At 44.7% G+C, this 12735-nt stretch overlaps 1 protein-coding gene across 1 annotated transcript; it reads right to left on the bottom strand.

Moving 5' to 3' along the window:
• Positions 1 to 4290: 4290 nt before the first annotated feature.
• On the bottom strand, positions 4291 to 8313 carry eomesa (eomesodermin homolog a). Its single transcript, XM_079175837.1, has 6 exons — positions 7504 to 8313; positions 6951 to 7105; positions 6165 to 6286; positions 5783 to 5941; positions 5551 to 5612; positions 4291 to 5436 (listed from the first exon to the last, which is right to left on the bottom strand). Exons 1-6 carry the CDS (start codon positions 8211 to 8213, stop codon positions 4686 to 4688), a joined length of 1959 nt encoding a protein of 652 aa, XP_079031963.1. The 5' UTR covers positions 8214 to 8313; the 3' UTR covers positions 4291 to 4685.
• Between the last annotated feature and the right edge of the window lie 4422 nt (positions 8314 to 12735).

The raw sequence follows: 12735 nt of genomic DNA, 5'->3' as shown, positions 1-12735 counted from the left end.
AAGTGCCAATGCATTGATTTTGACCACAGATCTATTCCACGCGGCTGCCTCTGCACGCCCTGACCCAAAACATCGCTCTCAAGACCAGGGTCCTGCTGGAGCCTTAGTGCCCCTGAAACCTGTTCAACTCCTCCGGGACACTCAGAGGAGGTGGGCTGGGGGGGGGGGGGGGTAGAGGCCAGTGACCAGCATGGTGTACCCAAATCGACTCTGGGATGGGTAGATGGTGGGAGGGGTAGGCTGCGGAGATGGCAAATGATGGTGGTGGTCAGAAGGGGAAAAGAAAGTGGGGGGGTGGGGGTCCGGCCTGTTGAGGTGCATCCCACTGCCCTCGAGAGGGAACACGGGGGTTTGAAATCAATGTGCTGTTAAGTGCAGCTTAGCCGCGGGATACTCACTCCAACGTTATCCATGCACCAGTGAGTCCGGGCCCTGCCTGCGCGCTGCACACACCGTCTGAGGGCATAGACACACGAGGGCCCGGCCTGGCCTCCGGTTCCTCTCACCTCCGTGCTCTCTGCCAACACTCAACGCCCTTCTGCAAACAGTTGTGGCCCCGCCAACTTGAGACTCATCTCACACCAGGGTCTCACTTCAGCAGACCTGCGAGCATTACACCCGCACTTAAGTCAGCCCACCCCCCCTATTTACTGCTGATTAATCAGGTCCAAATAAAGCATTGTGTTGTGTACATCGACACCTGGGGCGAGCTAAAAGGAGAGCCTTTGTCAGCATCTTTAGGACTGTAAATGCCCATGACCTCTACTTGAAAACACAAAGAACATGTGCTCATTACACGTAAAACAGAACATTGCATCGCGTGCCAGAGAATATCTACAGTACATGTACTGTATGTGTTGGGCTACTTTTACAATATAATATAGCCCACTGGACCTGGTTCCTGGCTTTAGTGTGCGGGCCCGCGTGTGTCTGCAGTGTCCATCGTTTCCCGACAGTTAAAAAGATCTGACTCACGTCGACTAATGACATTAAACTCAAGATGTTTGAGAAAGTCTTTGTAAAATAAAAAGCCATTAACTAGATGATGCGTGAATACATCACAAAACAGCAGAGTGGCCATACGAGGCTCAAACCGTCCCTGAGGAACAATTCCACAGTAATTCTAACTGGCTTGATAAGCATTTAACAGAGGTGACATTTATCAACACATCAAAAGGGGAAATGTAGTGTGAAGAGGAAACATAATCGCCACCGTCTCACTCGTGCTCGTCTGTGGGGTACTTTAAAAAAAAGGGGGGGGGGGGGGGGGCGTCTTAAAGAAATGTTGACCCAGACACACGTCTGCCTGTGGCTGCATTTAGCCAGTGAGAGCAGTAATAGTGTGTGACTGAAGGTGAGGAAACCGCCTCAGGCCTTCATCTGTGTTTAGATGTCAGCCCTCCTTGGGTACAATGTCTCCGTAGCCTCCTTGGCCTTTCCTACATCAACTCTCAACGTGGTCGCCAATGGGCGGCCTGGGGGAAGGTTGGTCACACACATGAAGCAAGAAGAAGTTTTACTAATGCGCTTTAAATCCTGCAAACCACTGGATTGTTTCTGCCAGGCCCTCACTGACACGACAGCAGAACCCAGTCAATCACTGAGATTGTAGCCAGCAATGTTAACAACGGCAGTCAATTCTTCAGGCCTCATCCCAATGCGCATATAGCGAGTCAACATGGTCTGACTGTGCAGTAGCATGCTGTAGAGGTGTCTATTGATTACTGTACTTCTTGCATGAATGGGTTGGGAAAGACACAATTTATCGACTTGTTGCTATGTCGTTGTTTTGGAGTTGTCGAGGGCTCCCATGAATCACCTGGAATATCCTTTGAATAAATAATATGAGAATTGTTGAGAGAGCTGCAGTGGAGACCGAGGACGATGTTTTGTTGTTTAGATGCAAGATGCATCTCCCTGTATGTGTGTATGGAAGTCATGCTGTCGCTGGGTATGATGTTTCAGTCCAGTGGGAGGACGGCAGACATTACATATGCAGTGCCGTCATGCGTTTGACGAGCCATTCAAACAGATAGATGCACCTTGAAGCGCGTACGTGTGCTTGGGTTTGGTTGTGTGTGTGCTGGAAAGACAAATTCCAGCAATAATGTGTTTATTGGAAGTCACATTGCAGTAATTCTAATGATTGTTGTGAAGTACGTATCACACATGCAAATTCTTAGCTCAATACAAAGCACTAGAATTGTGTTTCTACTAGCATCCTAAACACTGCATTGTTTTAAAAGCAAGTTTTAACAACAGGATTAAGGACCATTAAGCACTGAACATTGTCCTGACCCTGAACCACAAGTCTTTGGTTGATGCAATTTGCTCGTTTGTTTTGTCGCCTCTTTAACTTCTTTTCTGGTTTTTACAGCTTTTTGCTGTTTTTTTTTTTTTTTTAAGTTTGTCATTTATGTTTTTATGTGGCGCTCATGTGAAACCTTTGCGCTGCCATCTTGGCCAGGACCCCCTTTTAAATGAGACTCAAAATGTCAATGGGATGATCCTGGCTAAATAAAGGTTAAAATAAAAATAAAATAAGAGGGTCTTATTCTGGCTGAGAGATTCACGCCATTTCCACTAAACTGTAGGTCAGTTATGGGTTATAAATTAAGGGCGTGTGAAATCCTAATTGTTTTCCCCCTCCGATCGTCAGGGTATCAATTACTGTCACATCGCTGCAACTCTCTTTCGCTAGTTGTCCACTCATAATCTTGATTCTCCACCTCACCACCACCAAGGGGCAGAGGTCAAGGCAGCATGAAAAGGAGAAGAAAAACATCGTCAGATGCTTAGAAATACAATTTGCTGACACGCACAAGTGCAAACATTTATACTCTCTCAGCTCGAAACCCCCCCCCCCCCCCCCCCAAGAGCCTTCTTCTTACAGCTTTCCTGAGAGGCCAGGGCAATCAAGCACTCTACCTTGTTAGGAGGTGTTAATTGGAGTTAGTCAGACTCCTCACTTTGTCAAGGAGTCTGACAACAGAATTAATTAGAATTCGAGTATGCAAATCAATTCAAATTGGAGTCGTTATGGGGGAGGATTCAAAGTATTTTCACTTGAGGAAAAACAGGTGTTGAGAACATGAGCCAAGTAGTCTCTGTGTGAATATTATGACTTCTCTTTTCATGAGTTTGATCTCCACTAATCCACTTTTGAGAGGCGTATAAATAGAGGTGTTTGGCTGTGCGTTGCCCTTAGCTGGGTGGCCGACGGACCATTTTTCATTTAGCCTGTTTTCATATCTTCTAAGTACACATGCCTCGCAATGCAGTTGCACTACTTGGGTAAATGATCAAATGCGTGAAAAAGCCATGGCAACAACAGAAGGAATGGTAGGACTGTGTGCTTTTCACCTAACTGGGTCTATGTTGTGAGTCATGTCATCTAAAAAACATGTAAATCTCATATTTAAATCACACTTCGCTCACTGTGTATGTGTATAAACATAATGGGCTCTGAGAATTTCAAGGAAACGTAACAGAAGAACTAAACGATAGTGCTTACCGACTGTGACCTTAAAACAGAAATAGGCTTTCACACACTATATGCCATCCCATGCCCTGATCATCTTCTGTCGTTTACTATGCATATGATTATTTGGATTTATGATACCCGATTACAAGTCTTTGCATCTGAAAATATTCTGAAAAATGACGCTTATGTGCTTTATTAGCGGAGAAGGGTGATAGATTTAAGACAGCAGAAGCTTATCCAATTCTAAGTGACAAAGGAGCGTCGCTTGAAATTAATTCCCTACTCAATTGTAGTTGGTCTCAAATCGCTTACAGGAGAAATGTTGATTAATAATCTTTAAAAAATGCCTCAATTTGAATCCAAAATTGGGTACATTTTATCACTGCGCCGCTCCATTTGGAAGCATGGTCTTATTCATATTTTATAATGACGGCTTGTTGCTATGTCAACTTGTTTGCAGCGGTCACACAGGGGAGCCTTTATTTTAGAGGCCCAAATTCATGGCCTCTATATAACAAGCCATACAAATACAGTAGGGTTACAGGCACCGCCACTCATTCACTGCATAACACACACTTTTGATTTATTTTCATCAGAAAATGTATCAGATCCAGTCATTTCAGTTCCAGCAGCGACTGTACATTTAAAAAAAAAAAATGCATGTGTAGACTTTTATCTATAGCTGATGAAATGGTAGATTATTTTCAGGACTGCCAAAGGCCCGTCTTATTCATTCACCGTGGACATGGGACGTTAAAACATACCGAGGCAGACATTTGGACAGCTGCTTTGTGAAAAGCCGTTTTATTATCCATTTAATAACACCTCCATGAAGACAATTTGTACAAGATACATCACATTCTAAAGTGCACGAATACTGTACAACGGAAATGACTTAAATACGCAGGGGGAAGGAAAAAAGAAAAAGAAAATGTACATTTGTAAAAAAAGGAAAAGTTGTAAAAATAAATGAATAAAAAGGGACATGCTTTTTCAAAAAACAACAATCACTATGCATGTTTCTGCTCAGGTATGTGAGAGGGGCTGGCCTGGGAAAATAACCGTGTGCAGCTTGCTTGGGGGGGAAGGGGGGTGTGGGGGGGGGGGGGGGGACACACTAAGCTTTGGCACCTTTAGAGAAAAGAGAAAACAGACATTAACAGGGAATGAAGAATTATATTTAGTTTCAATAAATACAGTCTTAGGGGCTTGTGTAGAATGCATAATAACCCATGCCTTTTGGGTTGTCCTTGTACTCTTCCGTAGTCAAGTCCTCACACTTGATGGTGGGGGAGTTCTCTGTGCTTGAGCCCCCAGGGGACATCCTGCGCCGCTTGCACACCACGGAGTACACGCCGGAATCGCTAGAGTCCACCGATTTCAGCGAGTGGGACGTCTCGATCCAGGTCGAGGCGGGCGGCGCGCTCTCCTCGGGCAGCTTGTCTTTTGTGGCCCCCAGCTGGTCCTCCGGGAAGGCTGGGGGGCTTGGACGAGGGGACCAGGGCAGGCCCGTGGTCATCTTGCGCTGGTAAGAGCTTCTGGTGCCCCAGCCCGCAGCCATGGAGGCGAAGGCCGAGTCTGGGTAGTAGCTGAGGGCGTGGGACGTCTGCAGGGACAGGGGCTTGATGCCGTAGGACAGCAGGCTGCTGGTGGAATAGTCATTCTCGTAGGACAGATCCAGCTTGTTGGATCCCGGCTGCTGGACTGGGGGGACGAACCAGCGCTGGGCAGAGGCCGCAGCGCTGACGTCCTCGCTCTGCGGGGAGAGGAGGCTGTTGGTTTGGGGGACGGCCCGCTCACTGGCGTAGAAGCGGTTCTGAGGCAGGTTGTTGACGAACTGGTCCTGAAAGAAAGGCTGCATGGCGTAGCGGGCCCCGGGCACAATCTGGGTGGAGCGGGGGGAGTCCGTGGGGGACGGAGTCAACCGGTCACTCTCTGGGGCCGTGTACATCCTGTTCGACCAAAAAACGAGAACACGAGAAAAATTCAGCATCCGAGACATGCATCAAATAGCGTACCACAGGAAAAACAGATCAACCACACTGCTTGAACTGCAAGACACGTACGAGTCATAGTTGTCCCGGAAGCCTTTCGCAAAAGGGTTGTGATCTATCTTCAGCTGTGTGATCTAAAAACAAACAAACAAAAAAGAAATCTTGCATCAATAATGTGGGAGAGCAATACTAAAGACATGTTTTTATAAAAACCAAGCATAAATGCATGCATTGCATCTAAACAGCTAAATACATTTTAATTCTAAATCACAAATAATAAAAATGTATAAATTGCAGTGCTTACATCCGTGTTCTGGTACGCAGTGACGGCTATAAACTGGTTCTCTGGGAAGGTGAAGGTCTGAGTTCTGGCCTCGTTGCTCATGTCCTCCACTCCGTCTTCCGTCACCTCCACAATGTGCAGTCGCGGTTGGTATTTATGAAGCGACTGCAGGACTATCATCTGCAGAGGAGAGATGTGTGATGAGTGCAACGCCGGAGATTTCACAACGGGCTGCGTGAATTGATTTGTGCTCTTTTGTTATTTAAAAATTAAATGGAGTGCTCAAATATCTTTAAAAAAAAAGACTGCAATCATGCTTGAAAGTTATAGTACTCACACAATTATTTTCAGTTAGTTAATATCAGAAACAATATTTGGAGCGTGTCAGAAATCGATATCTTACCTGTGTGTTGTTGTTGTTGGCCCCTTTATTGTTGGTCAGCTTCAACTTGCCAAAAGAGATTTCTTGCCTCATCCAGTGAGCGCCAGTGTTTGGAGATTCAGGATGAACATACATTTTGTTCCCTGAAATTTAAATAACGCAGTTAGTAATATGCAAAACAGAAAGAATAATACTTTTTTTTTTACATTATGCATATTTTAATAATAATAATAAAGATCTTTGGGGAAAATCGAATTAAAATACTTAAACAGGAATCCTTATTAAATTAGGTTATTTTAATGAAAACATGAATTGAAAGTAGATTCAAGACAGACTAATGGGATTTATTGAAATACAATTCAAAAGTTCTGTTTTAAAAGATCTTCTTATAATATTTCTCTTAACAATAAATGATCAAATGAAGAATAATCAGTTTAATCCCTCTGGTACTAGTCCTTTGAAAAGACAAGTTTCACACTAGAGTTGGTTCTCCGAGAGGAGTCTAAGTTATTGAATTATATGCATTTAAACACTACAAAACAACCTTTCAAAACATTTAGCAAAAAATGGGTAAAAATAATTATAATAAATTAAAAGAACCATCTTTATTTCCAATCAAGCTTAATCTTTGACACCCACATTTGATTCTCACTTCATCAAGCTCTCAGGACTGAATGCTACATTGCTGTATTATTTATTTCTAACCATGTTTCATTCCTTTCCTTTTTCGATTTCTTTTTCAATCTTTTATTAAACAACATACATATTTGCCAGAGACAAATACGTTTTCTTAAATCTCTAACTCACCTTGCATATTATTGTCTGCTTTCCCACAAGTGACCCACTTCCCTCCCTGAAAGCGCCAGTGATTTGGGTCAGCCAAAATAACTTCTACAAAGACATTGTAGTGGGCCGTGAGGTTGAGTCCAGTGATGTTGAAGCTGAGGAATGGGAACATCCGTCTAGAAAAGACGAAAAAAAAAAAAAACAGGAATAATTAACAGATGTGCTCATAAAAGCAGGGAAAAAAACGCTCACGTCATGTGTGGCATTTGGCAAAGTGTCTCTCTAATTTTAAATAATTGTACATTTCATAATTGTCATGTTTAGTCTGCTGTGTAGTTGTGCATTTACAATTTACCAGAAACGAAAACTTGCAATTTAAAAGTTCAGAACCACAATAAAAAATGCGTAAAAGGAAGATAGGAATCCTGTGCGTAAAATGTTGGCCATGCGTAAAAAAGTGGTATAAAAATGACCGGTGTCATGAGAAGTAGAGTCTAAACAGGCTGACGGGAAATATTAAAACGAATTTCACAATCTGCACATGTCGTGTGCTTATATTGGGCCTTCTGCTTACCTGCCCTGTTTGGTGATGATCATCTCGGTCTGGTGCCGGTGGAATTTCAGCCACAGAGGCCGGTTGCACAGATAGACCTGCGCTCTGGCTCCGGCGGCAGACCCCGGCAGAGACATGGAGCCAATGCCCGTCCCCGTCCCGGGATAGGAGGGGTACAAACAGCCCGGGCCCTGGCTGAACTGGTACCCTCCGCTGCTAAACTGACTCCGGCCGGTGCACATGGACGAGGAGGAGAAGCCCGTGGGCGGCAGGACGGATCCGTAATGAAGTGAAGCCGGGTACCTGGAGCCGCTGGACCCGGTGTACACCGAGCCGGTCTGTCCTGCGTAAGGAAAGAGGGAACAGGGGCTTGCCATGTCGGAACTCGCCTGTGCGGACGAGATGAAGTATCTATCTGAGCCCAGTTCGTCTATGTTGTAACGTCGACCGCTCGTCAACTCGTCCTCGCCTAGCACCGGGGAGCCTTTCCTCCCATCGGGCCCGGCTTTAGCGAAAGTGTCCCCTTCTGCCTCACCCAGCATCCCGTTCCCTACCCCGCTCACGTACTTCTTAGGGGCACTGCTGGACTCCGATTCCGTCCGGTCGACTTCTTGGTAGTCAAGCTGCGATGACGGCCTCGGGCTGTTGTTGGCACTGTCCGACGACGAAAGATTGTAAAAGGTCTTGGGTAAACTGATGCTGGCGCTGGGAAGGATGTTCTCTAACTGCATTGTTTAGACCTTGCAATACAATAAAAAAGAGTTTCGAGAGTTTCCAGAGGAGTGAATCTCAGCCAAAGGAGGCGACGCGACCAACCTGCGCCCTGGTAGTTTCTGGCTCTGCACGCCTCCCTCCCTTACGAATGATGGAAGGAGGTTAAACCGGCTCCTCGCCTACGGACGTTCGGATCAGATTCTAGGCTGGACACTGGATGTTCAGCGGCTCTTATAAAGATGTAGTTCTCCACGCACCCAACTGATTGTGAGCGAGAGGGGAGGAGCTCTTGGAGAAGCACGCGGGCGCACCAGCCCGCTCCGCAGCCAATGGCCGCACCACTCTAATTCAATTAGAAAGCGTCTGGTGGAAATAATATCAGGAGGTAAAAATGTCTTCACGAGTGTTGTTACGTTTATTTTCACTCTCACGTCCCGGGTGCAGACTTGAGCGAAGTGGCGATCGCTCCACGCGCCACGCATCCAGGATTTAAAAAAAAACAATAAATTACAAGTGCAAACAAGCTTCAGTTTGCTGTCAAACATGAGTGAAAAATCATTTCTAAGAGGCCAAAACGACAACCAGTGTCTCTGCACATTTTACCCACAAACTAAGAAATTACTTAAATAAATCGCACTTCACCTGTCCTGCATTCCGCACCGCGCACGTTTCTAATCTCCGATAAACTTTCAGTTTCATGTCATCGTGTAAAATGTACTTTCACATACGGCTTGTCAGATTACTTCCACACTCACTCAACCAACTAAGACGTATCCTCGATGAATAGCAAAACACCGAGACCCTTTCCCCTCCTGCAAAAAAATAAAAAATCCCATGTGCACCTTATTTCCTATAATTGGCCTCTGTCGCCTCTTCCACTTCCAGGTTTTCAGTATTGGCTGTAGTAAAACAATCGACCGTAAAAAATGGGCTCAAAAGGAACACCTGAAAATAAAAAAAGACGATTTTTATTTACTTAATTTGTTTCTGCTTAAGAGGGAAAAAAACGGCGAGTATTATTCCAGCTTCCTTCTCCGTTTATCAGGTGACAAATGCATTTTTGTTGCTAGAGCTTTAATTCCCTTCAGATACTGAAAAAATAGAATTTGTTTTCCTTGTTTTCTACCTTTTTAAGTTTTAATCCAATATTTGAATTATTGTTAAATTGGTCACTAAATAAAACGCGAAACATGCTTTACTTATATGAGAGATATTAACAATAGGTAGATATTCTTAGACAAAATTGGATCTATTTCCTAATTCCATTGAATTCAAATATTAAACCGTTTAAATTTGTTTCAGTTTGGGATGTGGGAAATAAATATTAACAGGCTACATAATGGGGATGAGCTCTCTGAGAGCAGACAACTGATATTTTATGTATTTTCTATTTTCTCTTAAATTTAGCATTTAAAGTAACGGGGTTAAAAAAGAGGCGAACTGCCGTTTGTAAATGATGGTAAATAAACCTCCCTTAAAACCACTGACATTCTGACAACGGTAGGCCTATAGCCTACTATACAGGACTGAGAGAAAGGAAGCACTGACACTGCACAGGTCTGCTGCATGACTCCCGGTGAAGAAACGATAACGACAACAAAAAAGGACACATGGTCACAGTGGTTGGGTTATAATTAAAAAAATAAAATGAACAAAAATGAAACCCGTTTACTGAACATAAGGTCATTTTGAATTGCCCACCTCTGTGTCTGAAACACAAACACAAACGCGCACGCACGCCGAAGGAGCGAGCGAGAGAGATCGAAAGCTCCCGAAATCAGAAATAATCAAAGAAACATGTCGCAAACGTCGTTACGGCCCCCGGACCGCATCATAAGGGGATTTGTCAGCAGTGGAACGGAGACAGCGCCCTCTAGTGAGCGACCAGGATAACTGGGGAACTTTCCCATCGTTTGCTTATATTCAAATAACTCAACACTGTACGAGAGCTGCATGCAGGCTCTCACTTTCTCCACTTGCATCTCTCACTTTGCAGCATCTTCAACTGCAGCGAACACAGCTTGTGTTTGCATGTGTGTGTGTGTGTGTGTGTGTGTGTGTCTGCCTGTGTGTGGGCAGTCTGGGCATTTGTGTCTTAAAGTAAGCTGAAGGGAGAGGAGGGGGTGAGATGAATTTGGGGAAAATGGGGATACAGATCTGTGAAAAGCTGTGGGAGAGTCTCTGCTGGAGGCAGATTGGCTGGTGTCATAAATGGGACAGTGGAGCTGGCTGTTGGGCCATCAGGGGACCAGAGCTACATGCACACGGCACACAATCTGTCAATCAAAGACCGGAGAGCCGTCCCAGACTGCCTTCACAGAGGCGGGAAACACCAAACATTCGACAATAGAGATCAAGCTTCTTCTTTTTTTTTCTCCAAATGGCTCGGGGAAGAAAAGCAATTCTATTATTTATTTTTTGACCTGTCTCTCCAACAGAGAGTCTCACTTATCTGCAGCCATAACCAAATCCTATGTTTGCCCCAGTCGTCCTCCTTCCTTCGGCTTTGTGCGACGATTGCAGAATTCCACAGGGGACATTGTGAGAAGGTGCCATCGCAGCTTTTTTCTTTTTTTTTTGTGAAATGTAAAATTTCATTTCAGCAGAATCAGAAGGAGCTACTGTTTGTGAAGGCCCGTTTTTCCATGAATCCCGAGGGCTTTGATGCAAAAAGGACAAATTAACAAGTATGCATTGGGAGGATCACCATGGGCCTGTGAGCCTGATCCAGGATTAAGAATGATATACTTTATGTCAGTGTGTTAATGTCCTCTCTCTCTCTCTCTCTCTCTCTCTTTCTCTCTCTCTCTCTCTCTCTCTCTCTCTCTCTCTCTCTCTCTCTCTCTCTCTCTCTCTCTCTCTCTCTCTCTCTCTCTCTCTCTCTCTCTCTCTCTAGTTCTCACACACACACATAGCAGAGGTGCTGCTCTCTTGACTCAGTGTTGCTGCAGTCGTTCTATAGTTGGAGGCTGAATCTCGAGTTCAAAGGAAGAACAAAAGTCGAGCATTTCACACCTGAGCTGTTGACACCTCGTTAGTGCAATCTCTTATTCGATGGGCCCTTGCATGATCAGCAAAATTCTAATAAATGATGTTAAGAGAAAGTTTTGATTTGGCTTTCATGCCACCCGCAAGAAGCCAGGCACCTGAACTGGTTCGCAACTTTGAAGGTTGAAGAGAAGAGAAAATCCTGTGAAAACCAAACTCAGTGCTGTTGTTTTAATGGCCCCGCTTTCCAAAGTAAAGTAGGTCGGTTTCTCTGAAATGACCCCAAAGACTCCATTGCCATTCGAAAGCAATGTAGGAAACAAAATAAATGTGATTTACAGGCCGCCTGTAAATGAACTAATTCCAAATGAGGTAGATGTTTAGGCTCCACTCATAAAGGAGCTCCCACTCGTGACCTGTCAGCGTGTTTCTTGACCACCTATAAAAGTCCAAGTGTGTCTGAGATGACCCTCCTTGGCCCCGGGCCAGGGCCCGCGCGACAGGGGAAGGGAAGTCCTACCATATTGTTGTCAGAGTAGATCATCAACAGAGCACATGAAAGGCATACATTCCAGGTTTTATGGGCCAAGGTGGCTGCTGAAGCCTTTGCTCGGGAGTGAATTCATGTACCCCATTGCAAGGATTAATAACGCAAGTCTCATTAGAGATCCTCGCCACCGAGACCCCTGGAGGGAGTGGTGCTGGGAAAGGAACCGAGTGCAATGAGCACCGTGCCAGCGCCCTGCGCTCCTCCGCAAATCATCATCCTCCAGAGCATTTTTATTGGAAAGAATTTATTTCACAAGTTTATCAAAGATGTCCCCCAGTATATTTTCCAGTGTGTGGGGGGATTGCTAGCGTTTAATTAAAGCAGTGGCCCTCCGCGTGAGGAAAGCTTATGTTACAGACATGCTGCTGTCTTCAAAGATACAAAGGTGACAGCTTTCATGAATTTCCATTCGGGTGCATATTGCTTTCATCAATTACTCCCTTTTTTTTTTCCTTCTTATTTCCTTGTCCCCGCCATTTTCTTCATGATTTAAACAGCACAAGGTTCTCCCTCCAGCCTGGACAAAACGTGTTTTGTATTCACTTCTTTTTGTTGTCATAATGCATTTTCTTCTTAACCCCTACTCAGAGAACATTAGAATATGTAAAGTGTATTCATGTTCGATGTCATGTAGGCTATTTCACAAAGCAAATTATCCTGAAATGGGAATCTTTCCCATCTGCAAGCAGTCAGTGGGGGAGACCCGCGGGAATTCTCTCTATATATGCAGCACGTTTGAATTTTCTCAAAATACATTAAAGTACGCCAGATTGCATAAAACCATCAGATGCTACTTTGCGTCATATCAACAGATAAGTCTCAATGTCAGCATGTTGCATGCATGCACGCATGTTGTGTGTGTGCGTGTGTATTTTTTTGTGTGTGTGTGTGTTTCCGGCCCGTGGAAGGAGCGGTGGATTATTGCGGAAATGTATACGGGGATATGTGAGCTAGATGCTTCTGTGATGCGAAGGGTTTTCAGGGGGCAATGATAATCCACT

The sequence above is a fragment of the Pholis gunnellus genome (genome assembly GCF_910591455.1).
Source record: "Pholis gunnellus genome assembly, chromosome: 16".
Taxonomy (NCBI): Eukaryota; Metazoa; Chordata; class Actinopteri; order Perciformes; family Pholidae; genus Pholis; species Pholis gunnellus.
Note: the sequence above shows the minus strand (reverse complement) of the source record. Positions and strands in the feature narration are given on the sequence as shown.